The sequence below is a fragment of the Herpailurus yagouaroundi genome, unplaced genomic scaffold, assembly GCF_014898765.1.
Source record: "Herpailurus yagouaroundi ecotype Mexico unplaced genomic scaffold, PumYag 28, whole genome shotgun sequence".
Taxonomy (NCBI): Eukaryota; Metazoa; Chordata; class Mammalia; order Carnivora; family Felidae; genus Herpailurus; species Herpailurus yagouaroundi.
In genome coordinates this window covers 67,641,928-67,666,063 of record NW_024412376.1, presented here as the reverse complement: position 1 = coordinate 67,666,063, position 24,136 = coordinate 67,641,928, and the positions used below count along the sequence as shown (strand labels likewise).

The 24,136-nt window shown below is 38.1% G+C and overlaps 1 protein-coding gene, 2 long non-coding RNA genes and 1 other non-coding gene across 4 annotated transcripts in view; 2 read left to right on the top strand and 2 right to left on the bottom strand.

Moving 5' to 3' along the window:
- Positions 1-1,826: 1,826 nt before the first annotated feature.
- Positions 1,827-7,016, bottom strand: LOC121030568 (uncharacterized). The gene is made up of 2 exons (XR_005790297.1): positions 6,760-7,016; positions 1,827-2,240 (listed from the first exon to the last, which is right to left on the bottom strand). It is a non-coding gene; the product is annotated as an uncharacterized LOC121030568 (long non-coding RNA).
- Positions 7,017-7,161: 145 nt separating this feature from the next.
- On the top strand, positions 7,162-8,300 carry LOC121030561 (uncharacterized). Its single transcript, XR_005790294.1, has 3 exons — positions 7,162-7,549; positions 7,799-7,843; positions 8,053-8,300. It is a non-coding gene; the product is annotated as an uncharacterized LOC121030561 (long non-coding RNA).
- Positions 7,600-7,730, top strand: LOC121040484 (small nucleolar RNA SNORA24). Its single transcript, XR_005795330.1, has one exon. It is a non-coding gene; the product is annotated as a small nucleolar RNA SNORA24 (small nucleolar RNA).
- A 115-nt stretch (positions 8,301-8,415) lies between the features above and the next one.
- Positions 8,416-24,136, bottom strand: part of PRSS12 (serine protease 12) — a 77,728-nt gene continuing 62,007 nt past the window's right edge. Inside the window, exons 13-14 of the mRNA XM_040475040.1 lie at positions 11,840-12,120; positions 8,416-10,528 (exon numbers count right to left, since the gene is read on the bottom strand). Coding sequence (XP_040330974.1) covers positions 10,221-10,528; positions 11,840-12,120 — 589 coding nt within the window. The 3' untranslated portion in view covers positions 8,416-10,220. The remainder of the gene's footprint in view (positions 10,529-11,839; positions 12,121-24,136) is intronic.

Genomic DNA, 24,136 nt, shown 5'->3' with positions numbered 1-24,136 from the left:
TCCTAGATTAGTAGTATGACAATAGAGAAAAGGAAAGGAAAAGTTGATCTAAAAATAATTGTCAAAAAGGTTATAACACGGCAACTGCAGAAATCACTAATGCTGTTTACTGATATTTCTGATTCTTATCCTTAGAAGCACATAGTAGGGTTCCATATCCCCACCCTTTTGAAGTTTGGTATAGCCATGCAACTTGCTTTTGTCCATGGGATATGAAGCAATTGTGAGGACTGTCACTTCAGAATGGAAGCCTTTAAAAACAAGTATGTGATTCTCTACCTTCTCATCTCCCTTCCTGTTGCCTAGAAACATCACAAATGGTTAAGGCCTCATTAGTCTAAGTCACTAAAATGGAAAAGAATATGACAAGAAACAAACACTTGTTGTTTTAAGCAACAAAGATTTTGGACTGTTTGTAACACCAACACAACCTCACCCATTCTTACTGCGGCAGCTTGAACTTGAGTCAACAAATTTTTATATTCTCTCAAGAGATAGAGTTTAATTTCTCTCCCTTTTTGTGTGAGCTGGAATTAATAACTTGCTTCTAACAAGTGATAGCGAGTAACTTCTCAGACTAGGTCATAACATCACTGGTACTTCCTCTACTGATCACTTACTTTGGGAGAAGCCAGCTGCCATCTCATGAGGACACTCCAGCAGCCCAGTGGAGATCCACATGCTGGAGAATTGAGGCCTCCTACCAACAATTAGCCTTAACTTGCTAAGCTTATTAACTGAGCAACCTTGGAAGAGGATCCTGCAGTCTCAGTCTATATCCTGATTACAACCTCATGAGTGAGATACACTGAGACAGTTAGGCTGTACTTGGACTCCTGATTCACAGAAATTATGTGAGATAATAAATGCTTATTGTTTTAATCCACTATGCTTAGGCTAATTTGAAACATAACAATAGATAAAAAGTACATTGACTAATACAGAAATACACTAAAAATTGAAAATGGAGGATAGGGAGAAATCAAAGCTGACTCCTAGGCTTTGAGCTTTGAATAGTCTGGAAAAAGTGTGACATCATTGATTGTAAGTTATTCAATTCCATTGGAGTTTTGAGGCAAGGGTCATATATACTCAATAAACATTGGACAGAGTCTTGTAAATGTTTAACAACTGAGCAAAGTGTTCAGAACCAAAAAGAATATTCCAGCAGAGATAAGGGAGAATTCTCATCTGCTCTCTTCTAGACAGTATAGTTGTATTATAATTTTCTTACCAGCACTATCACGCTGCTAGTACATACCAACTGCAAGTTTAGGTACCCTAAGTATCTTAAAATGTAAATAAGCCCACAGGCCATTTCCTGATATTTTCTCCCACTTATTTCAATATTCATGAGAGCTGTGCTGTTGTATTAATTTTCTTCTCTGATGATCACTGTAGTTTCTACATTAAAACCACAAAAGGAAAAAGGAAATAGAGTAGGGAGAAGTAGCATAGTTGAAGAATGAATATTCTATAATGAACTGTTCCAGTTAATATATCAAATGCAGAATTAAGTATTGTCCAGCCATCATTTTATCAGTCCTAACAACTTCACTTTGCATTCTACCTTTAAAATCCTTAAACCAACCTTTATTTACAATAAAATTTTAATTCTATCTATTACCACATAATCTCTACCTAGTATTCTAAGTCTCAAAGATTTGGCTTGAACAGCCGCTAAATTAATTAGGTTTGATCTCAAATTCCCACAAATTTAGAAATATCGCCATCTCAGCCACAAATTTCACACTAAGAATATACACAAACCATCACTAAAGCACAACTTGTCTTAAACCAAAAATAATAGACTATAAACTTATGACTGCTTTTTTATTAAGCTTTATTTTAAAATAGTTTTAGGTTTACAGAAAAGTTGAAAAAATAGTACAGGGAGTTCCCACATATCCCCCATCCAATTTCTCCGATTGTTAATATCTTACAATACCATATACATCTGTCACAACTAAGAAACCAATATTGGCACATTACTATTAACTAAATTTCACACTTTATTCAGATTTCACTAGTTTGACATTAATGTCCTTTCTCTACTTGAGGTTCCCAGACAGGGTATCACATTTAGTCATCATGTATCATCTCCTCTGGTATGACAGTTTCACAGACTTTTCTTGTTATTCAAGATCATGACAATATTAAATACGGATATATAATTTGTAGATTGTCCATCAACTTGATTTTGTCTGATATTTCTTCTCATGGTTTGACTAGGGTTAGGGCTTTGGAAAAGAATAACACAAAGGAGGTGAAATGTTTTCATTACATCTTATCAAGGTACACATTATCAATATGACTTCTTGCTCACGTTACTATTGATCACTTCGTCCGGGCAGTGTTTGCTATATTTCTCCACTGTACAGTTATACTTTCCCCTTCTTTCCTTACCCACCCTTTGAAAGCAAGTCACTAAGTACAGCCAATACTCATCTTGGTGTTGGGGAAGAGTGGGGGGATCAAACTCTACCTCCTGGAGAAAAATCACTTTTTAAGATAAATACAAAACTTTCTCAATTCCTATAAAATATATATTAACTGCCTCAAAGCATTCAATAATCCAACTGAGTGTTTAATATGAGTCACTCTGATAGGCACTTCAAATGAGAGGTGACGCAGTCCCTTCACAAGAAGTTTATAATATAATAAAGATACCACATGAAAAATCCAAGTACTATAGTATGTCAAAAAGGGAAATCAAATTCAGTTAGAGTTATGAAAAATTTCACATAACAAGTGACGTTCAAGCAAAGCATTCAAAGCTGAGTAGTATTCTGACACATGAAGATTTATGCAAATTCAACATTCATTTATGATTACAAACTGAACAAAGTGGGAAGTAGGTATAGAAGGAACATACTTCAACATAGTAAAGGTCATACATGACAGACCCACAGCTAATATCATATTCAATGGTAAAAAGGTAAAAGCTCTTCCTCTAAGATCAGGAACAAGAAAGGATGCTCTTACCACGTTTATTCAACACAGTACTGGAAGTGTTAGCCAAAGCAATTAGGTAAGAAAAAGAAATAAAAGGCATCCAAACTGGAAAGGAAAAAGTAAAACTGTCACTATTTGCATATGACACGATATTACATATAGAAAACCAAGTGACTCCACCAAAAACTGTTAGAATGAATGAATTTCAGTAAAGTAGCAGGATACAAAACCACTATATGAACTCTAATGCACTTCTATTCATTAATAATGAACTATCAGAAAGAGAAATTAAGAAAACAATTCCATTTACAATTGGAATAAAAAAATACTTAGAAACAAATTTTAATGAGGAAGGTGAAAAACTCGTATACTGAAAAGTATAAAACAATGATGAAAGAAATTGAAGATTAATATTTTTTCATTATATAAACAGTGGACAAATATTCTGTGCTCATCACCTGGAAGAATATTGTTTAAATGTCCATACTATGCAAAGCAATCTACAGATTCAAAACAACCCCTGTCAAATTCCAATGGCATTTTTCACAGAAATAAAGCAAACAATACTAAAATTTGTATGAAACGACAAAAGACCCCAAACAGCCAAAGCAATCTTGAGACAGAAGAACGTAGGGGCACCAAGGTGGCTCAGTCACTTACATGTCCAACTCAGGTCATTATCTCAGTTTGTGGATCAGGCTCTGGGCTGACAGTGAGTAGTCTGCTTAGGATTCTCTCTCTCTCTCCCTCTCCTCCTACCTCTCCCATACTCACTCTCAAAATAAATAAATAGACTTTAAAAAAAAACGAGAGAAAGAAAAACAAAGCTGGAGCTATCATGCTTCCTGGTTGATAACTATATTATGAAGCAATAGTAATTATGTTTTTAGAGTTTATTTGAGAGAGAGAGAAAGAGAGCTAGCAAGCAGGGGAAGGGCAGAGAGAGAGAGAAAGAGAATCCCAAGCCCCAACGTGGGGCTCAATCTCATGAACTTGAGATCATGACTTGAGCTGAAATCAAAAATCGGATGCCTAACCGACTGAGCCACCCAGGTGCCCCACAAAGTTATGATATTGCATGATACTTAAAACAGTTTGATACTGGCATAAAAACAGACACAATGATCAATGGTACAGAATAGTGAGCCCAGAAATAAACCCATGCATATATGGTCAATTAATTTACAACAAAGGAGCCAAGAATATACAATGGGGAGAGGACAGACTCTTCAAGAAATGGTGCTGGGAAAACTGGACAGCCACATGCAAAAGAATGACACTGGACTACTATCTTACACCATACACAAAAAATGAACTCAAACTACATCAAACTAAAAAGCTTCTTCACAGCAAAGGAAATTTTCAACAAAATGAAAGTCAAACTACTGAACAGGAGAAAAATATTTGTAAATCATGTTCTTTTTTTTTTTTTAATTTTTTTTTCAACGTTTTTATTTATTTTTGGGACAGAGAGAGACAGAGCATGAACGGGGTAGGGGCAGAGAGAGAGGGAGACACAGAATCGGAAACAGGCTCCAGGCTCTGAGCCATCAGCCCAGAGCCTGATGCGGGGCTCGAACTCACGGACTGCGAGATCGTGACCTGGCTGAAGTCGGACGCTTAACCGACTGCGCCACCCAGGCGCCCCTGTAAATCATGTTCTAATAATGGGTCAATATCCAAAATACATAAAGAACTCATACAACTCAACAACAAAACACTAAACAACCCAATTTAAAAAATGGACAGAGTATGTGAATAGACATTTTTCCAATGAAGACATACAGATGGCCAACAGACACATGAAAAGATCCTCAACATCACTAATCATCAGAGAAATGCTAATCAAAATCACAATGAGATATCATCTCATGCCAGTCAGAATGTCTAGTATCAAATAAATAAGAAATAACAAGTGTTGGCAAGGATGTGGAGAAAAGAAAACCCTTTTGCACTGTTAATGAGAGAAAACCCTTGTGCACTGTTAATGAGAATGTAAACTGGTCTATCTGCTGTAGAAAACAGTATGGAGGTTGGTCAAAAAACTAAAAATTGAATTACCATATGATCTGGCAGTTCTACTTCTGGGTATTTATCTGAAGAAAACAAAAACACTAATTCAAAAAGATGTAAGTACCCCCATGTTCATTACAGCATTATTTTCAGCCAAGATATGGAAACAACTTAAGTATTCATCAATGGATGAATGGATAAAGATGTCGATGTACATACACAATTGAATACTACTCATCCATGAAAACAAATGACATCTTGCCATTTGTGACATAATGGATGGACCCTGAAGACATTACGTTAAGTGAAATGAGTCAGAAAAAGACAAATACTATATGATCTCACTTATATATGGAATATAAAAACAAAAACAAAAAACACCAAGTTAATTGATACAGAAAACAGATTGGTGCTTGCCAGAGGCAGTGGGTTGAAGGGGTAGCTAAAATGGGGCAAAAGACACAAAATACTAGTTATAAAATAAATAAGTCAAGAGAATGTAATGTACAGCATGGTGAGTACAGTCAATAATACTTTTACATATTTTAAAGTTGCTACATATTTTTTTCTTTTAATATTTTGAAGTAATCTCTATACCAACATGGGGCTTGAACTTAAAACCCTGAGATCAAGAGTCCCACATTTCACCAAATGAGCCAGCCAGGCTCCCCTAAGACAGTAAATCTTAAAAATCTTCAGCACAAGAAACAACTTAATTCACTATGTATGAGGGATAGGGGTTAATTAGACTTAATGTGGTGATCATTTAGCAACATACACAAATATCAAATCATTATGTTGTATACCTGAAGCTAATGTTAATTATACCTCAGTTTTAAAGAAAGGAAGAAAAAGATGGGAAACAGATGGGAAAAAATTTGAGATGGAGAAAAGAACCTAAAATATGGGAGCAGAGACTCTTCACTCTGTCTCAGGTGTTTTTACACTTTAGCCCAATGGAAATATATATTTAAAAATCTTCAGTGTGTCTTTATAGCTTACCATAAATGGATGGTCATTTCCTATAAATTGGTCACTCCAACCCTAATCATAATAGCAATGTTTGCTCTTACTGATTAAACTATTTCTCCCAGAATAGTATGTAAGGATTTCATGAAGCTTCTGTAGATCCCTACTGTGGCACCTTATTCCCCAACTTAGTCTGGGGAATACATTTTGATACCGTTTTTCCTGGCAGCAATTGCCACAACATACCTTCCCAATGGTCCACTACTAAGTAAAACCTCCCTTTTGTTTCATATCAGAGGGGAAACAGAATATAAATTTAATGGCATTTAATCAGCACTTGACTAGAACTAAATGTATTCCTAAATATTTTTAATTCACTTTACAAGGGTTAGTTCTATTATTTCTATAATTGCACCCTCAACAAAAGGTACAGCAGGGAGGTAAGAGGCAGACATCTGCTTTCAAGAGTCAACGAAATCCAGCTGCGGCCAAACACGTACAGCAAACTGGGTGAGTGTGCAACACGGGAAATGTTCAGACATACTCGTTAAGTGGGTCTCCCATACTCTTCCGGCTAACGTCCTTTACTTTTTTTTAGTCTTGTGTTTAGTCTTTTGGCTAGGTTTTCAGTAATGAGTGTAAATACTCTTAAGAGATTAAACCCCCCCTCCGGCCCCGACCCCGCCAAAAGAAACCCAAAACAAAACAAAATTTAAAAACCGCAAATCACTGACAACTACGCTTGAGGAACAGCAACTCCAGCGGAAAACGTAAGTCCCAGATCATTAATGGACCAAAAAAATCAGTTCCATGTATATTTACCTAAAGGTTTAAAAGCAGAGGACTATATAACCTGGCGTTTCGGTAACAATGGCAACTTCTAAGTAACTATCCTTTATGGAAACGGGAAACAAAATTTTTCACCTCCCGGGTCAGGAAGACAAAGCCAGCGTCAGGATTTCCTCATCTCGCGACAACTTTCTGACTCTCCCTGTAGGCGCGTGCGTCAGAATTGAGGGCCCGGGGAGCCGCCCAGCCCAGAGGGTGGAGCAAACCGTGTAAGGAGGGAGGGGCCATCAGGAAGGGGTGGAACGGAGGAGGGGCTGGAAAGGGCAGAGCGGAGGGAAAACTCGTGTGGGCCCCGCCCTTCGCGGCACTTCCCCGGAATAGCGTCAGCCGCTCTATAAGAAAGCGTGCGCTGAAATGCTCGGCCTTTTACATCCGGGAAGCGCCGGGCTTAGGTTACGAGGTTGAGGTACGTTGTATTTTGTGCACTATGGTGATAATTGAGGCAGAAGTTTTTGGCCTAGTTAAGATGCAGGAGGTTCAGGGATCTTGTAGTGATCGGTCTACGACAGCTTTGGAAACCTCTAGGTTCGAAAACCTGAGGTATTCTTTTGATCACGCGGCGGCCACGTGCAACCCTGGCGCTGAGTCAGAAGTCGAGCGCGCACGGGTCACGGGCCCTCCGACAAAGGATCGGTGCACCTGATGACCGGCAAAGGTCCCGAATTCCGCTGTCGGTGTCAAGTGGCCATCTTGAAGCTACTCCGCCACTGTTAAATAAATAGTGACATCGAATCCTGATACCCGCCACATTTAGATCCAGAAAGTGAGTAATCTCTGTAGTTGTGCTTGCTTGGGAGTTCTGGGATTGTGAATCTCCATGTATCTTTGGGACCTGTCAGCTGTGGCAGTCTCCCTTCCTAGCCATGGAAGAGCATATTCTTGTTTATTGGCAAAGCTGTCACCATTTAATTGGTATCAGATTCTGACTTGCACAAGTAACATTAATCACTTGAAAACCTGAAGGGTGCCGGGTTATTGGGCACATATCTAACTATTGCTTAAATGTTTTTAGGAAGCTGAACTAATCGTTCCAATGGATGACAGGAAACATGACAAGGTATGTTCCTTTTTATTCCTATTTCGTCGTTAATCCAGAATCCTTAGTGCTAAGTAATGGGAAGGCCAGAATTGGCCCGATTTGCTGCTACTTTGTAATTTGAAAGAGTAATAAATAGCCAACTAAATAGAAAGTAACTGAAGTTGCTAAGATTTCAGCACTGTGACTTAGGACACAGAGTTTACAAAACTGGTTTTCTTCTCTTGCAGATAATCAAGAAATTCAAAATGTATGGGTGAAGTCCTGTTTATTTAGAATCTTGTGGTGCACTGCCAAACGTGATTTTTTTTAATCGCAACATGTTGCATATTGAGTGGTGAATAATCTGTAAGCTATCAAGTTGGTGGTCTCCATATAGGCCAGAATATTACTTCGGCGTAAGTATGACATTTAGTAGAGAATAAGTGAGTGCTTGCTTGCTATAATTAAATAAAATGCTTGATTTCATCTGGAAAAAGTCGTGTTCTAAGTCACTACAGTATTTGGGTGGGAACTACACGTGAAGCCACCTTACCCCTAAGGGACAACAGTCATTTTTATACCGTACAAAAGATTAAGGCTACTACACAAGGTGAGCAGCTAAGCACTTTATTCACACAGATGTGCACTGAACACTTGTGTCTTTTAAAGGTCACACTTAACATTTAACAAGAAAAAAAAATTAGCTATTATCAAGGCATATTTTATGAGCCAAGTAGTTTCCCGATCCAGTCTATTAAAATTTCAGTATAAATGTTGCTTGCATCAGCACTATACTTTCGTTATAAAGGTGGCCTGTGCGAAGTTTCCGTAAAGATAAATTTTCTCTCCTGTATTGCACGTTTTCTCAGCCCTTGTGCAAGTGTGCACTGTCTGTACCGCTATCATCACTAGTTGTAAATGCTTGAAAAGTTCTGCCTTTATCAAAACCTTGAGCTTTTACAAAAGGTTTAACGTTATTCTGCCTGACATAGCATTGCAGTCCTGCAAAATCGTAAACTATAAAGCACCTTTACGTTAGCACCAGTTTTTTACAAAGCTGAGGATTTACAAAAAGGGTACAAGTAGATGCAGTGGGGAAAGAGGTGAAGTCCCCTCCATATTAATACAGCCATTGAAAAGGATTACATAACATGATCTAATCCTAAAGTTCACACTGATTTTTTTCACCTGTTTTTATGCATCTATTTCTTGGATGGATCTACAAAAACTTTAAAACACTGAAGGGCCCTTGATATTAGCAATCATTGTGATTAATTAAGTAGCCTGAGAGGCAAGCCTTTTTTGTTTGGCCTAAGATTTTGCATTGCTAATCAAGAATGTCCTGAAAGGGTGTATAGTAAAGCACCCTTAATTGTCCCTTAATTGTGTTGAGAAATAGCCAGAGGGAAAACTTGCCTTTACTCAGCAGTGGAGGCTGAAAATGACCTGATCAGCACTGGGGCTCCAGAAGTTTGGATCCTATGGTCTCACCTTGGCCTCTGGGCCTGTTTGAAAGCTAGGGATACTATAAAACATTACCAGCCTTTTTAAAACGGTCATTGAAGGCCATAGCCACTTAAAGCAGTGCCTAGCATATAGCTGGTGCGTTAATTAAAGCGGTTGAAACAGTTAAATTCTTTTAGAGCTTTTTCTCACTAAGCAGAGAAAGCATTTTTAACAGTATTTTTATTAGCTGGGACTATCAGGATAGTGGAAGTCTACAGATTTTAGTCATTACAAGAAAGTTGCAATAGATGGCACTCTTAAATCATGGTCCAGCAAACCACATAATGCCAAGGAAAAATTTTATCAAGTTGTAAATTTGAAGTAGCTGAAAGTAATTGCTAGAGGATGTTAATAAGGTGGATACATTAGGTTGTACATCCAACAACTTGAAGACATTCATCAGGAATTCTTCCAAATTTGATCCTAGTCTAGGTTTATAATGGAATTCCTTCACTTTTTTGGCCGTTGATTTCCTCAGTTGTTAAAGGCTACAGAGATTCAATGTGTGAAGATGTCTTAGCCTTTTGAAGAAAATCTGAGCTTAATTAAATGCCACTCCTTGACTCTAGTATAAACAGTATTGATTGAGTTATAAGCTCTAAATCCAAATGAATGTAAAAACAGCCTTACTGCACTCTTGATACACAGTAATCTCTGGAGAATGCTAATAAAGACTCCAGAGTAGTTTTTGGGTGGGCCACAATGCTAGTTAAGGGTAATTAGTACTACACTGAGGTATCTAACAATATTCACATCACAAATTCTCAAGCAGCAATGGTGCACATGATTTAATCACAACACAAAAGAAGGAACATGGCTCTCATCTCCGTTGGCTGGCATCTCTGGCTGAGTGCTAATGTGGATGTTGAACATTTTCCAGTATTTTCTCTTGAAGCTTCCACGTGAAGAATTACAATTTGGTGACACTTTTTATCCAAGGTACAAAGGCTGAGACTTTGGTATAGACACCAGGTGAATCCTTGACTCCACAGCCATACCCCCAGGAGGTCACCCCATACACAACCCAACTCTCTCCTGACCGAACACACATGAGTGGTCCTCCGCTGTCTCCCTGGCAGCTGTCAACACGTTTGTGTTCATGTAGATTTCCAGCGCAAAGCATCCTTCCTGTAAACCGACCCTTGTAACGTTCTTCACAAAACCTCTTGGGAAGTAAGGGGATGGCTGCTTGTTGTAGAGTTCTTGAATAGGCTCGTCCTAGTCAGACCAAATAATCTGAGTTAGATGCCAGCCAAAGATCTTACACAAAAACACTACATTTAACAGTCCAATGAACATTTAATTGAAAATAAAACCCTATTGTGGCATAGTGTAGTTTAAGTGAGTGGTAACTATAAATGCTATAGAAGGACCTGAGTGGCAAGAACTCCAAATATGGCATCTGATAAAAGATTGAGAAGCAAAACATTCCTGTATACTAACCATTTGATGTTGGTGTACTCACTGGCAAGACATTAACTGTTCAGTGGCTAATATGTATAATTGATGATGTCCTCTACAATAGTCCTTTCTTGGGTCTAAATTCCACCTTTTTTTCTTGCATCCTATGTACTCAATTGAAATAATTCATAATAGAACATTCTGTAAAACTGACATTTATCATTTCTGTTAACTTGTATCTAAAGGAAGGTGAATGAACCTTCCCTCTTGCAGTAATTGAGAATGGATACACTTAAGTATTCTCAGACACTTGATTTGCCTTATGGTTCCACATAGCGTGCACATAGCGTGCGGAAAAGCCATTTACTCTGATCTCATTTTATTGTTTCATTCAGCAAATGTTTTCTTTGTGGTTTATCTAAGGAGTGGTCAGTATGTGCTTCTTCAGTATTCTATATCTGCAACAGCTATTCTACCTTTTTTCAGCTATGAAATACAAATATAAAGCCCAGATTTAATGCAGTGTGTGATGAACACAAATACTCTGTAAATAAAACACTGAAATTATCACCTGTAGACAGACATACTTGATGCTCTTTTCAAGAGTATAATTAGCAGTATTGATCATATTTAGTGGAGAGGGGTCAACCTGTCCTTTCTCCTTATTCAGTAGCCATTTGGGAATCAAGTACCCAATCCAGGTGAGCCCCACATCTGTTGTTTCAAGGACCATTCTGAACAAGCACTAGCTGATACACACTGATAAAATTCTGTAGCAAAATGATACGGGAAGTTGTCATTCAGCCGGCCAGGCCCAAGTGTTCAAGTAGGATCTTAAAATCATTTCTTCTGTCTCTTTACTAGTCTGGGCAACTGAAAGTAAGGAAGGTTTCTCTACCAGCCCTTAAGGTGATTGAGTTCTGTCAATTTGTACTAAACTGAATGATAACCAATAGTACCCTTGGGATACAAATCCAAATTGCATGCATGCATCACAGGCTTGGCAGAATTTCCAAACTACTAAGCCTGAACCCATTTAAGATTTTACTACCCATTGTACACCCAAAAGTACTGATAATCCCAGACACAAGAAAGGTGCCCAGATGTCATTTGTATTATCTACATTACCCGTGTCTCCCCATCCTGTTATGTAACAATTGGAGGCGGTTTTCTGTGGCCTCTCTCTCCGGAGTGGCAAACAGGCTGGCAAAACATGGCTGCTAAATCTGACACACTGCTCTTCTGGTCCTTCTAATCTAACCAGGGCGATGTCGTAGTCACTGCTGTTAGGTCGATACTCCCGATGAATCACAATCTGCTGAACTCCAATTTCTTCTTCAAACTCTTCTGGCACCAGAGTATGATAATCCCCAACCCGAACAGCATAGCTCCTTGTACTGTTACCATACCTGGGAGGCAGAGAGCTAGTAAGAGGCTAGAGATTGTTAAACTGTCAGCAAGGAAGGTTAACATACTGTAGGCCTTTCCTCCTATTCCTTATCCCTTTCTGTAAGTTTACTTTTTGCATTTCTCTGATCCCAGTGCTCTCAGTCCTGTACTCCAAACCCACTTCGTTCATATCACTGTTTAATCCAGGTTCCTGGCCTGGTTTTCTGAGAAGGAGCAAATGTGCAGCATGAGTGGAAAATAACAGCTAAACGTTAACCTGTTATCTCCCTACCATGAAAAAGGATCAAAACAGGAGCAGATAGAATAGGGCAAAATTACTGTCTTGTTATTTGCTGTCTTCATTTTTCTATCATTTCCATGATAGTAGCTCATCACAAAGCTCTCTGAGGGCAGAAACCATGGCTGGTCTAACTTGGTATCCGTCAAAGCACTTAACACATACCTACTTTACTCCCCTTTCCTGTAAACTGAATGCAAACCAAAACTGTATTTTCAGGGCAACATACATTTATTATATTCTCACATCTCTTAAATCCTTCTCCAGATGTCACCTCAGTGAGATGACTGCAGCCCACCTTTTGCCCTCCTATACCCCAGCACTCCCAATATCCTTAATCACTTTTTTAACACCATTTTCTAACAGATTAATTTATTATGTCTCTTGTCCCCTGTCTCCCCTGCTTAAACAAGAAGTAACTAAGGACACAGGGATCTTTATGTTCACTGATGACTCTAAAACACCTATAAAAGTGATGCCCATTAGGTGAGAATGCAGCATATGTCTTTTAGTGAATGAATGGATGGATGGATATTTTTAATGTGTATGTCTTTTTTCCTTAAAGTATTCAGTTAAAGTAGAAATATTTACTAGATTGATAGTTCTCAGCCTGTTTTTTCAACCAACATACCTTGATTCTGGTGCCTCCCCCTAAAGCAGAGTTTCTCAACCTTAGCACTGTTTTCACATTTGGAACCAGAGAAATCTTTGTTGTGAGAGGCTGTTAAGTGCATTGTAGGATGTTTAGAAGCATCCCTGGCCTCTCTTCATAAGGTAGTGAAGGTATACACACATCCAGACACATAAACACACACCCCAGTTGTGACAACCAAAAATGTCTCCAGACATCTCCATATGTCCCCTATGGTGCAAATTAGCCACAGTTGAGAACTACAGACACAATATGATCCAACCCACTTCCAGGTTACTAACTCTTTCTCACTTAAGATTATATAGCACCTTGCTCACTTACCCCCTACCAGTACTTAAAACATCTTAAAGGCTTAACTTTCAATACCATGTCCATTTACTTCCTTAACTTCCTCACTTGCATTGAGCCTATTCTCCATCTCAGCCACCTGCTCCCGTCATGAGACTTAGACCTTGTATTCACCAAATACTACACATTTCTGAAGTCTTGATTTAAAGCATCTCCTACTTTCTACCTCCTATCCTTAGTTTTATAGCTCTACCATTCTTCAACCCCATTACGCTTCAATCCTTTGACCCCACTAGTTTTTTCATTTCAATCTCACTTTGCCTATGACTTCCCTTCTTACCAGGCTTGGATTCCACAATCACTCCTTTGCAAAAACTCAGTCCCTCATTCCTTTTATCTGCCAAACTCTAGCTATGGTTTCATCAATTTAGCACCTGGTTTGTGCTAGCGTCTGACTGTTGAGATAGAAATACGTACATTTTACAGCTCTCACCTTAATTTTCTTTTTATGAAAACTTGAAAGTCTTACACTAGATATGAGACCTGTACTTGAATGTGAATTTACAGAAGTCTGTATTGAAAACTTGAGTTTTCTAATGACTGCCTATTTAAATACAGCCTTCCATTTCCTCCTGTAAGATTACTGGAAGTTCTAAGTTGTTCAAACACTCTAACACCCCTAAGTGGGGCTTGCAATATATAGAGTAAGTTTCTTAACGTTTATTTATTTTTTTGGGACAGAGAGAGACAGAGCATGAACGGGGGAGGGGCAGAGAGAGAGGGAGACACAGAATCGGAAACAGGCTCCAGGCTCTGAGCCATCAGCCCAGAGCCCGACGCGGGGCTCGAACTCCCGGACCGCGAGATCGTGACCTGGCTGAAGTCGGACGCTTAACCGACTGCGCCACCCAGGCGCCCCTAGAGTAAGTTTCTTAACTATGTCAGCTCAAAAAACTGAACAGTGCTACAAAGATGATTTAGCTTATACATCCACCTATTCTTGATCTATAATACTAATAATTTCCTGTGCTTCCTTGATTCCCCTTTTCCAACCATAAGTCATCACAGACCTTTTAAATTCAGAAAGCTTCTTATATATTGTTCCCAGAGAAGATCCTCTTGTGGGTTCCACTTCAAAATTTAAGTGAAGTTTGGGATTATTTCACATCTTAAAACAGTAAAAAGTAATAGTCATGGAGAAAGATCAGATTTACTTCTCACTCCCACTTTCTGGGTACTGATACTATATTATAAAAATTCAGTTTGTCTAGGGGCCCCTGGGTGGCTCGGTTAAGCACCCAACTTCAGCTCAAGTCATGATCTCATGGTTTGTGAGTTCAAGCCCTACATCGGGCTTGCTGCTATCAGTGCAGAGGCTGCTTCAGATCCTCTGTCCCCCCTCTTTCCATCCCTCCCCCACTCATGCACTTGCTCTCTCTCAAAAATAAACTTTTTTTTAAATTCACTATGACTAATTAATGTATTCAGGTTTTAAGGTAAAACCTCAAGTGATTTAACGCCTTTCTAAAAAGAATAATTGTGAATGCATCCTTGAAAGTGGTGCTGAAATGTTTCCATATTATCTTTAGAATGGAATTGAAGAAATTCTCTTGAGCTTCATTGTCCAGTGCAGTAGCCAGTAGCCCAATGTGGCTACTGGAGTACTTGAAATGTGGTTGGTCTGAAGTAAAATGTGCTAAAAGTATAAAATATGCACTGGATTTTGGATACTTGGTATGAAAAAGAATACTAAATATATTGTGTCTATAGATAATAAGCATTAAATATCCCAATTTTATATTACATTTTGCAATGCTATTTTGGATATACCAAGTTAAATAAAATATTAAAATTATTTCCACCTGTTTGGATTTTTTTATCTTTTAATGTGGCTACTAGAAAAAGTCACATTTGTTGCTCACATTGTATTTCTGCTAGACAGTACTGGTCTAGAGAAATAGTTTGGCATAAACTAGGCATCCTATTTTATTATATCTCTTTAATACAGTCTCTTACGTTGTTTATTACATTGTCTATATATAAATTTTAAGCTTGGATTATGAGACATTCCCTTCATACGTGAACTTTTTATATCCTTTCACATAATTACAGTACTGTTCAACCTGAAAAAAAAAAGTCACTACAACAATATTTTCCACTCTTTGAAAGAGCTGTGTCACTTCACTAAAATGATCCTTGTGGGGCGCCTGGGTGGCTCAGCCGGTTAAGCGGCCGACTTCGGCTCAGGTCGTGATCTCGCGGTCGGTGAGTTCGAGCCCCGAGTTGGGCTCTGTGCTGACAGCTCAGAGCCTGGAGCCTGTTTCAGATTCTGTGTCTCCCTCTCCCTGACCGCCCCCCCCCATTCATGCTTTGTCTCTCTCTGTCTCGAAAATAAATAAATGTTAAAAAAAAATTAAAAAAAAATATTAAAAAAAAAATGATCCTTGTATCTAAACTAACTGTATAAATATATTCTACATTATCTGAAAATTGGGTCTTCAGCGAGTAAACAAAGAAACACTTCTACAACAAGGAAATTTCGTTTTAAAATACCCAAGTGTTAAAGTCTTGTGTAGTATTGCCTTAATGTGCCCCTTCATTCCTGGACTACTGCAATAGTCTTGTCCAATGGCCTTGCTGCTTCAGGTTTTAACTTTTTCAGTCCCTCCTTCACACTGCAGCCAGAGTGAGGTTTCTATCTGACAATATAACTACTCTTCTATATATATACCCTTCAAGAGTTCTCCACTATCTACACAATAAAGTTCAAATTCCTTAAATGATACGCAAATTCATCCAAGAATGGCTCTTGCCTACCTGACCTCAGCCTGGTCTCCATGCCCCTGTCATTTTAGCTGCTTGAAGAGGTATCCCACACACCTGGCTTTATTCGAACTATTTGCAGTATCCCCCACCTACCATCTTAACATGACAACTGATTTTATCACTCAAGTCTCAAGTCCAGAACCTCCTAGGAAAGCTCTTGTTGCCCTGCCCGAAAACTGACCAATCCTGCCTTTGACACTCTCACTAGCACTGTCAGAGCATTTATAACAATTTCTAAGACAAATTAAGATGTCAGGTCTCCCCAGGTAAAGTCTCCTTAAGTGTAAGGACCATGCTATACTCACTTTTGTATCTTCAGCATTAAGCAAAGTGCTTGGCACAGACAAAAAAGTCTTAGTGTATGTTAAATAACTTCTTTTCAAAAAAAAAATTTTTTTTTAATGTTTATTTATTTTTGAGGCAGAGAGAGACAGAGCATGAACGGGGTAGGGTCAGAGAGAGGGAGACACAGAATCCGAAACAGGCTCCAGGCTCCGAGCTGTCAGCACAGAGCCCGACGCGGGGCTTGAACTCACGGACTGCGAGATTGTGACCTGAGCCGAAGTCGGCCGCTCAACCAACTGAGCCACCCAGGCGCCCCAAATAACTTCTTTTCAAAGGCATCCACGTGCACATATATAATACTGTCATCCCTAACTTACTGAAATCAGAGTCAGTTTCTCACCAGTTCTCATAACAACACCATCACTAAAGTTTCTGTTACACTTGTTGAAATCCTCCAAATATCTAATGTTCTTGTTAAATGCTGGCTGTTTACTAGAAGCACCTGTACCACTTTTAAATATATAAATGCCTAGGGTGTCCTGGGTGGCTTCGGTTAAGCGTCCAACTTCAGCTCAGGTCATGATCTCAGTTTGTGAATTCGAGCCTGTGTCAGACTCCGTACTGACAGCTCAGAGGCTGGAGCCTGCTTAGGATTCTGTGTCTCCCTCTCTCTCTACCCCTCACCTACTCACTCTCTCTCTCTCTCTCTCTCTCTCAAAAATAAACATAAAAAAGAATTTTTTTTTAATATATAAATGTCTAGGTCACAAATCTCTGAAAATATTAAATTAATAGGGCTGATGTAGAACGATAGGTGATTCCAATTCACAGTCAGGCTTGAGAACCACTACAACCAAGACTTAAAGGCATAGTGATAACTCCTGCCCCTGCATGTCTAGAATCTCTCCAAGTGAAGTGAGCATTGTAAGAGATTACATAAAGGTATCAAAACCCAAAACTCATACACGTTACATACATATTCTGTGTTCAATCAAGCAGATTTCAGCCAGTAGATTTAAATCTACTCCAAAATTAGTATGTTCACCAATCAGGAGTTGATATTAAACTGAAAATAAAAATAATATATATACCTGACTAGAGGGGGAAAAAAAACCCATTCTTGTCAAATGAATCTCTTTATTGGTACCTACACTTTTAAACTTGTCCTGATTTAAGGAAATGGACCAGTAAACCTAAGCAGTGATTCCCACGCTCCTTTCACTCCAATTATTTTTAGACATAATCACATGCCTGGAATTTGAAGAGCATCCAACAGAAGACTGGATTAGTTTGCTAACCAAATATTTGTCTTCTACTGTCACCTCTCTTATACTTCAGGGATAATACTTTGGCTGAGGTTCCCAATATGACTGCAGATTTTGAAAACATTTACTGTAGTTCTAGGCTTCTCAAGAAAACATATCAAGGAAACTTTTTTTTTTTAACATAAAAACTAGTCCAGCTTTTGTTACTTAGACAAACTTTATTGTATTCAAAAATGCTTCTAAACCAAACATTTCAGGTTTCGGCTGACACACCATTCAGTTGTTTGCTTTGCTGAAATGCCTTCAACTACCCCTCAAATAAATAGTGGATGAAATTACCAGACAGGCTTCAGCAAGAAAGGATCTGAAACACAGTGGCTTAGTAAGATCCAATGCCCTCATTTTTCTGAGATTCTGAACAATAAAGAACAAAAAATTACTGGAATTAAAAATAGAAGAGTTGGGGCACCTCGGTGACTGTCGGTTAAGCATCTGACTCTTGATTTTGGCTCAGTTCGTGATCTCATGGTTCATAAGATCAAGCCCCAGGTTGAGCTCTGTGCTGGCAGCATAGAGCTTGCTTGGGATTCTCTTTCCCTCTCTCTGCCCCTTCCCTGCGTGTGTGTGCATGCATGCACACACATACATGTGCACACGTGTTCTCTCGCTCTCTCTCAACATAAAAAAAGTGATTGACTAAAGTTACTTGTATAAATGATTACAGTTGCTTAGAAGCCTCCGTAGAAACTTGCACTGTCATATATGTGTGTGTGTGTGTGTGTGTGTGTGTGTGTGTGTGTGTGTATTCAGGAAATGGTTTTAGCATGATTGACAGTATTAGGTATACCACCAAAGAGCATGTTCTTAATGAACTCTACTAGATACTAGGTCATGATGAAGCATATGCTAAGCATCTGATACTCTGTGTCTTTAAAACGTGACTCCATTATCTCTGTGCCTCATCTTTGTAATTACAAAGATTGTAATTACAAAGACCTAGACATTTCTGATTTTCAGAGCAACAATCTTTAACAATTTCCAGCTGCTATGGTGTTTCTAGGAATTGTAATTACAAAGACCTAGACATTTCTGATTTTCAGAGCAACAATCTTTAACAATTTCCAGCTGCTATGGTGTTTCTAGGAAAAAAATGAAAGATAAAATCAGGTAAAGCTATATTTTTGATCAAATCAAATTTGCAGTAGAATCACAGAAATAAGAGAGTCCTTGATTTGGGTACATTCTTCCCTCCAATATGATGTCTGTTACCAAAACAAACAACTAAAAGGAATTAGTGTAATATTCAGGAATTTTTCTCTCACTTATATTTCTGCAGCACCATAGAGAGAGGGTCATATCATGATACTCATAATTTACAGTATCAAAGGCAAGCAATTTATATCATATAAGAATCATAGGAACTCCAAAAACACTTGATTTATCCCAAGTTTCCACTTCAAAATGCCAACAGGATATTGCATTCATTCCAACGTCTGTATTGCATTAACACTAGGGAAAAATGTGAAGAATGAGATAGAAGACCTTTAAATGGTGATTCACCAACTATCTCAGTTTTTGTGCTGGCATTAAAATAAGTGTTTAGAGCATATCACAACATGTGAAAGTTACAAACGAATTAGAATTTGATTACTAGAACTGTCGTCCTTAGAATAAAGTATCCTTATCATGCAAAGAGACTATATAAAATGAAGGTAACAGCATAGTGGATCTGAAGTAACTGCATTGTGATCTCAACCTCCCCAGGCCATCATTCTTAGATTGTTCAGATATGAGGATTATATAAAAGAATGACTACAAAGGCAAAACAAATTAACATAAAGAGCTGTCATCCCATAGTATAAAATAACACAGATGGGAACAGCAATCTAGGCCTTATTCAGAAATAGGTGTTCAAGAGCACCGGCCTATATCATCACTGCAAGATTTAGGCACCAAAAAAGGCCTGATGAACAAGAACCCATTTTATGGAATATGCAGAAGTCCACTAGTTAAAGCAGTAGAGATACAAATAAAAAACAGGAGTGAAAGCTCATTCCAAAATATACCCAGGGTGCCTGGGTGGTTCAGTCGGTTAAGCGTCTGATTTCAGGTCAGGTCATGATCTCACAGTTCTTGAGTTCAAGTCCTGCGTCAGGCTCTGTGCTGACAGCTCAGAGCCTGGAGCCTGCTTTGGATTCTGTGTCTCCCTCTCTCTCTGTGCCCCCTGCTCGCTCACTTGCTCTCTCTCAAAAATAAATAAACATTAAAAAAAAAAAAACAAATTTCTCCTACCAGTAGACCTTAAATTACACTCCCAAGAAATCTAAAAGGAAGGTAACCTCTCAGAACAATATTGCTTCTACGTTGCAGTCTCTGCAATTCCAGAAGAAATCTGTTTTTGCAAATTTAACAGTTTCTGATGATTAAAGGAGGGTTGTTTTAATCCAAAGTCCTTGAACCCAGAAAAGAAACAAAATTTGGAGCTTATTCTAATCACTAGTAACTGTCCTTATGCCTTTTAATGAGCTTACTGCAATAAAGATGTGAGCTGTAGCTCCTTAGGCACTTCAAAACAGGAAGTCTATGAAATCTGGTAAAGGTTACAGACCAAGGCAGATGGATATAAAACACATTTGCAAAATAATTTTCTCCCTACACACATTAAAAGAATCTTGCATTATATCTAAAATACATCAAAATGCTGCATATCATAATCTGCTCCTCTGCTTTTTAATCAACTGTCTTTATCTTCTGTGCAGATAAAGGGAAGAAATTCAGAAATGACATATGGAAGGAATTATCTGTTGATCCAGGTTTAAAATACCACCATTCTCTAAAGAGTCAAACATTCTTAAATATATCCACTATCTGGCAACTAAGCCCTCACTTTCATCATGCAACAACCATTTAGGAGTATATCCTATGTGCCAAGTAATATATTAGACACTAGGTTTATAAACAGAAAGGAGATGATTTCTGACTTTAAGCAATCATCTAGAAGGAGCAGGCCAGAGGAGGAATAATGACATGTAAACAAACAAACCCAAACCCAAACATGTAGCAAAAAAAACAAAAACAAAAAACAAAAAGAAGAAGAAGAAGAAAGAAAGAAAGAAAACGAAAAAGACCTTCCAAAAGTCAGATCAAAGTGTTCAACTCAAGTGGAATTTTTGGGTAATTTCCCTACTTAATACTTTAAGCCTTGAACCCTGAAGTCTGTAACTTTTAGCAGAGATTTAAAAGATGAAGCATTTAGAAAACAGGATAATCTAAACTGAACCTACTGAATTATTTTGCCTAACCTCTAAACCCTAAGACAGGCTTCTCCACGTTCCTTGTAGTTTCCTACCTTATTCTTCTCCAGTGGTCAGTGGAATAAAATCACCCAGAATTTTTTACTGTTGAAAATAAGAATCTTTGATTCTCTTTTTGGAACCCTAACATATAACAACCAACATTTGTTTTGAATTTCACATTTTATCAAATACTTTCAGACATTTAGCAGGTCCTTTGTTCTTCACTGTGGAATATTATTGCCTTCATTTCATGAGTGGGAAAACTGAGGCTCCAAGAGGCTAAATAATTTTCACAAAAGTGAATAGTTAAAATTGGAGAACTGTGACCTTGGTCTCAATGGCCAGATCCAAGTCTCTTGTTACACAGTACCAAGTTCTACTGACTTTTGTCACCATGACTCTACCTTCTCTCCCTCCTTTTCTTTTCCATCTTCTATCTCTATTACAATAGTCCCCCTCCAGTTCCTACCATAGTGAGTCTTAATCACTTGGTAACACGGACCAATTGGAGTCACTCCAGTAGCATGTGTGCAAAGATTTTTCATCTAATTTGAAGCTCATTCACAGACTCTTGGATTAATAATTTTGCTTTACATCCTCAGATCAATCCTATATATCTCCCAATGACTCATCTTAAAACCCCTCTTAGATCACATTTCAAGGCTCAAAACCTTTAGTGGTTTCCCATCACCTAGTGAATGAAACAAAGCTTCACTATTCCGGCATTTCAGTCCTTTCCTGCTTCTCTCCCTCTCTCTCTTTAAAGTTTACTTATTTATTTTTGAGACAGCGTGTGTGAGAGTGAGGGGAGAGTCAGACAGAGAGAGAGAGAGAGAGAGAGAGAATCCCAAGCAGGCTCTTCACTGTCAGTGCAGAGCCCAATGTGGGGCTCAATCTCATGAAACATGAGATTGTGACATGAGATAAAATAAAGAGTTGGACATTTAACTGACTAAGCCACCCAGGAACCCCTGGGTCTTTCCTGCTTCTCTACTGTAAGTCCACTACCAAAACTCCAGATCACTATCTTAACTAATAACTCCCATCGTTCAAATATGTCTCCTGCTTCTTTCACCACTATTCTCTCAACATTAGATGGTTACCCAGCTCCAGTCTCTATCAATCCATGAATACAACCTCTTGTGCTTGGACACACTTCATAACAGAACTTAGTCTTCCTCCCACATACAGCCCATTCCATCTTTGAATTGTCCTAGTGTTAAGTAAATAAAAAATAAACAACTCTTTGGTTAAAATGAAAATTATATTTTCTCCCATTAACATCTGAAGTATCTGAAGCAACAGGTAACAAATATAATCTGATTCCACACAATCTCCCCTGTCTGTTTGCCTTCCCTGGTGTACCATGTCATTTTTTCATGATGTGGCCCCCAGAACTGAGCCAAGTTCTCTCTGTTTGATAGTGACAGTGCTTTTGTCTCTGACAATAGCTTGAGCATAGTAAGAATAGCTAGGCTCATCACTGCTTTGCCTTGACAATATTCTTTCAGTGCTGCTCAAAACTGATAAACTTTGTGAGCAACTGCATTACATCACTGACTTGTATTAAGGCTGCAGGACTCTAAAACCCATGCGGTCATTTTCACGTGTGCTACATTTAAGCCACATTTCCTGGAACTAAAGTCAGCATTTTACTTCCTTCTTATTCTGCACTGCTTGTTAGGATCAAACTATCAAGATCTTTTCCCATCATGTATCCTATCTTCCAATATGTGTCTCTCCCAATCTTCTGGCATCCAAAAATATAATTAATTTACCATCAGTGTCCTTTTTTAGTTTTGTGACTAATATGTTGAATAGGACATGGATAAGTATCCTACAAGCTCTATTACAGTCTTCCTCATCATCATTCTTCAAACATATCCAGATCATGTTCTGTTTTATCCACTAGGCAAGTGGGTCTTAACCTTTAGTGTTGAGAAGGATCATCAGAGATGCTTGATAAAAATGCCAACTCCTGAGGCTTGGCTCTAAAGATTCAGTAGATCTGGAGGAGGGGCCCAGGAATCTGAATTTTTAACAAGCTAAATGTATCTAATATTGTGGTGGAAAGACCACACTTTAAAAATTGTGCCCTGAATTTTTTTTTGATACTATTTTATCAGCAATATCAATATCAACCCTCTTCTGGGTTCCTATAGCTACACTGAAAATTCTTATCATAGCAATGATCCTTATCTGTCTTCTCTCCACTATATCCTATAGCATATTCCTGGGAATACTAAATTTTTGTTAAGTCAATGAATGAATATAATCTTTATTGTGTGTGCCGTTGATGTAACACATGAATGTATTAAACCCACTGATATATAGGTGAACTCTCAAACTCAATTATTATCCCAGAAATGACAAAGGCTATGTAAAATATAGATATGTGTCTTCTGCACACTTTACAAATGGAAGATTACTTCATAAATATTTACCAAAATAGATAAGAGGAAATGAATAGAGATCCTAGAAACAAAGATATATGAGAACTGAGCATACAAGATAATTGACATAAATCTTTGGGTAAAGAATGTAATGTTCATAACTAAGATTTAACTTAAAAAAAAGAAGAAAAAAAGAAAAAATAAAGCTCCATCATTAGATAGAAAAAAATATTTAAAGTTTTTTTAAAAAGAATGTAATGTTCAATACAAAGTGCTGGTAAACTAACTATCCATGAAAGTATAAAATGAGGCTCCTTTCTCATACTATGTATACAAAAAATAAACAGTAAACAGATTAAAAACCTAAACATGAACAAAATTATACATTTTCTTAGTGAAGAAGTAAGATAAAATCTTCATCATGTGGGGCTAGGAAAGGATATTTAAATTTTTTTTTAATATTTATTTTTGATAGAGACAGAACACAAGTGGGGGAGGGACAGAAAGAGAAGGAGACACAGAATCGGAAGTAGGCTCCAGGCTCCGAGCTCCGAGCTGTCAGCACAGAGCCTGTCGGGGGGGCTCGAACTCACAAACTGAGATCATGATCTGAGCCAAAGTCAGACAGTCAAATGAGTGAGCCACCCAGGTGCCCCTAGGAAAGGATATTTTAAATAAATATAAAAAATTATATCAAACTTAAAAAATTGACACATATTAAACATATTAAATG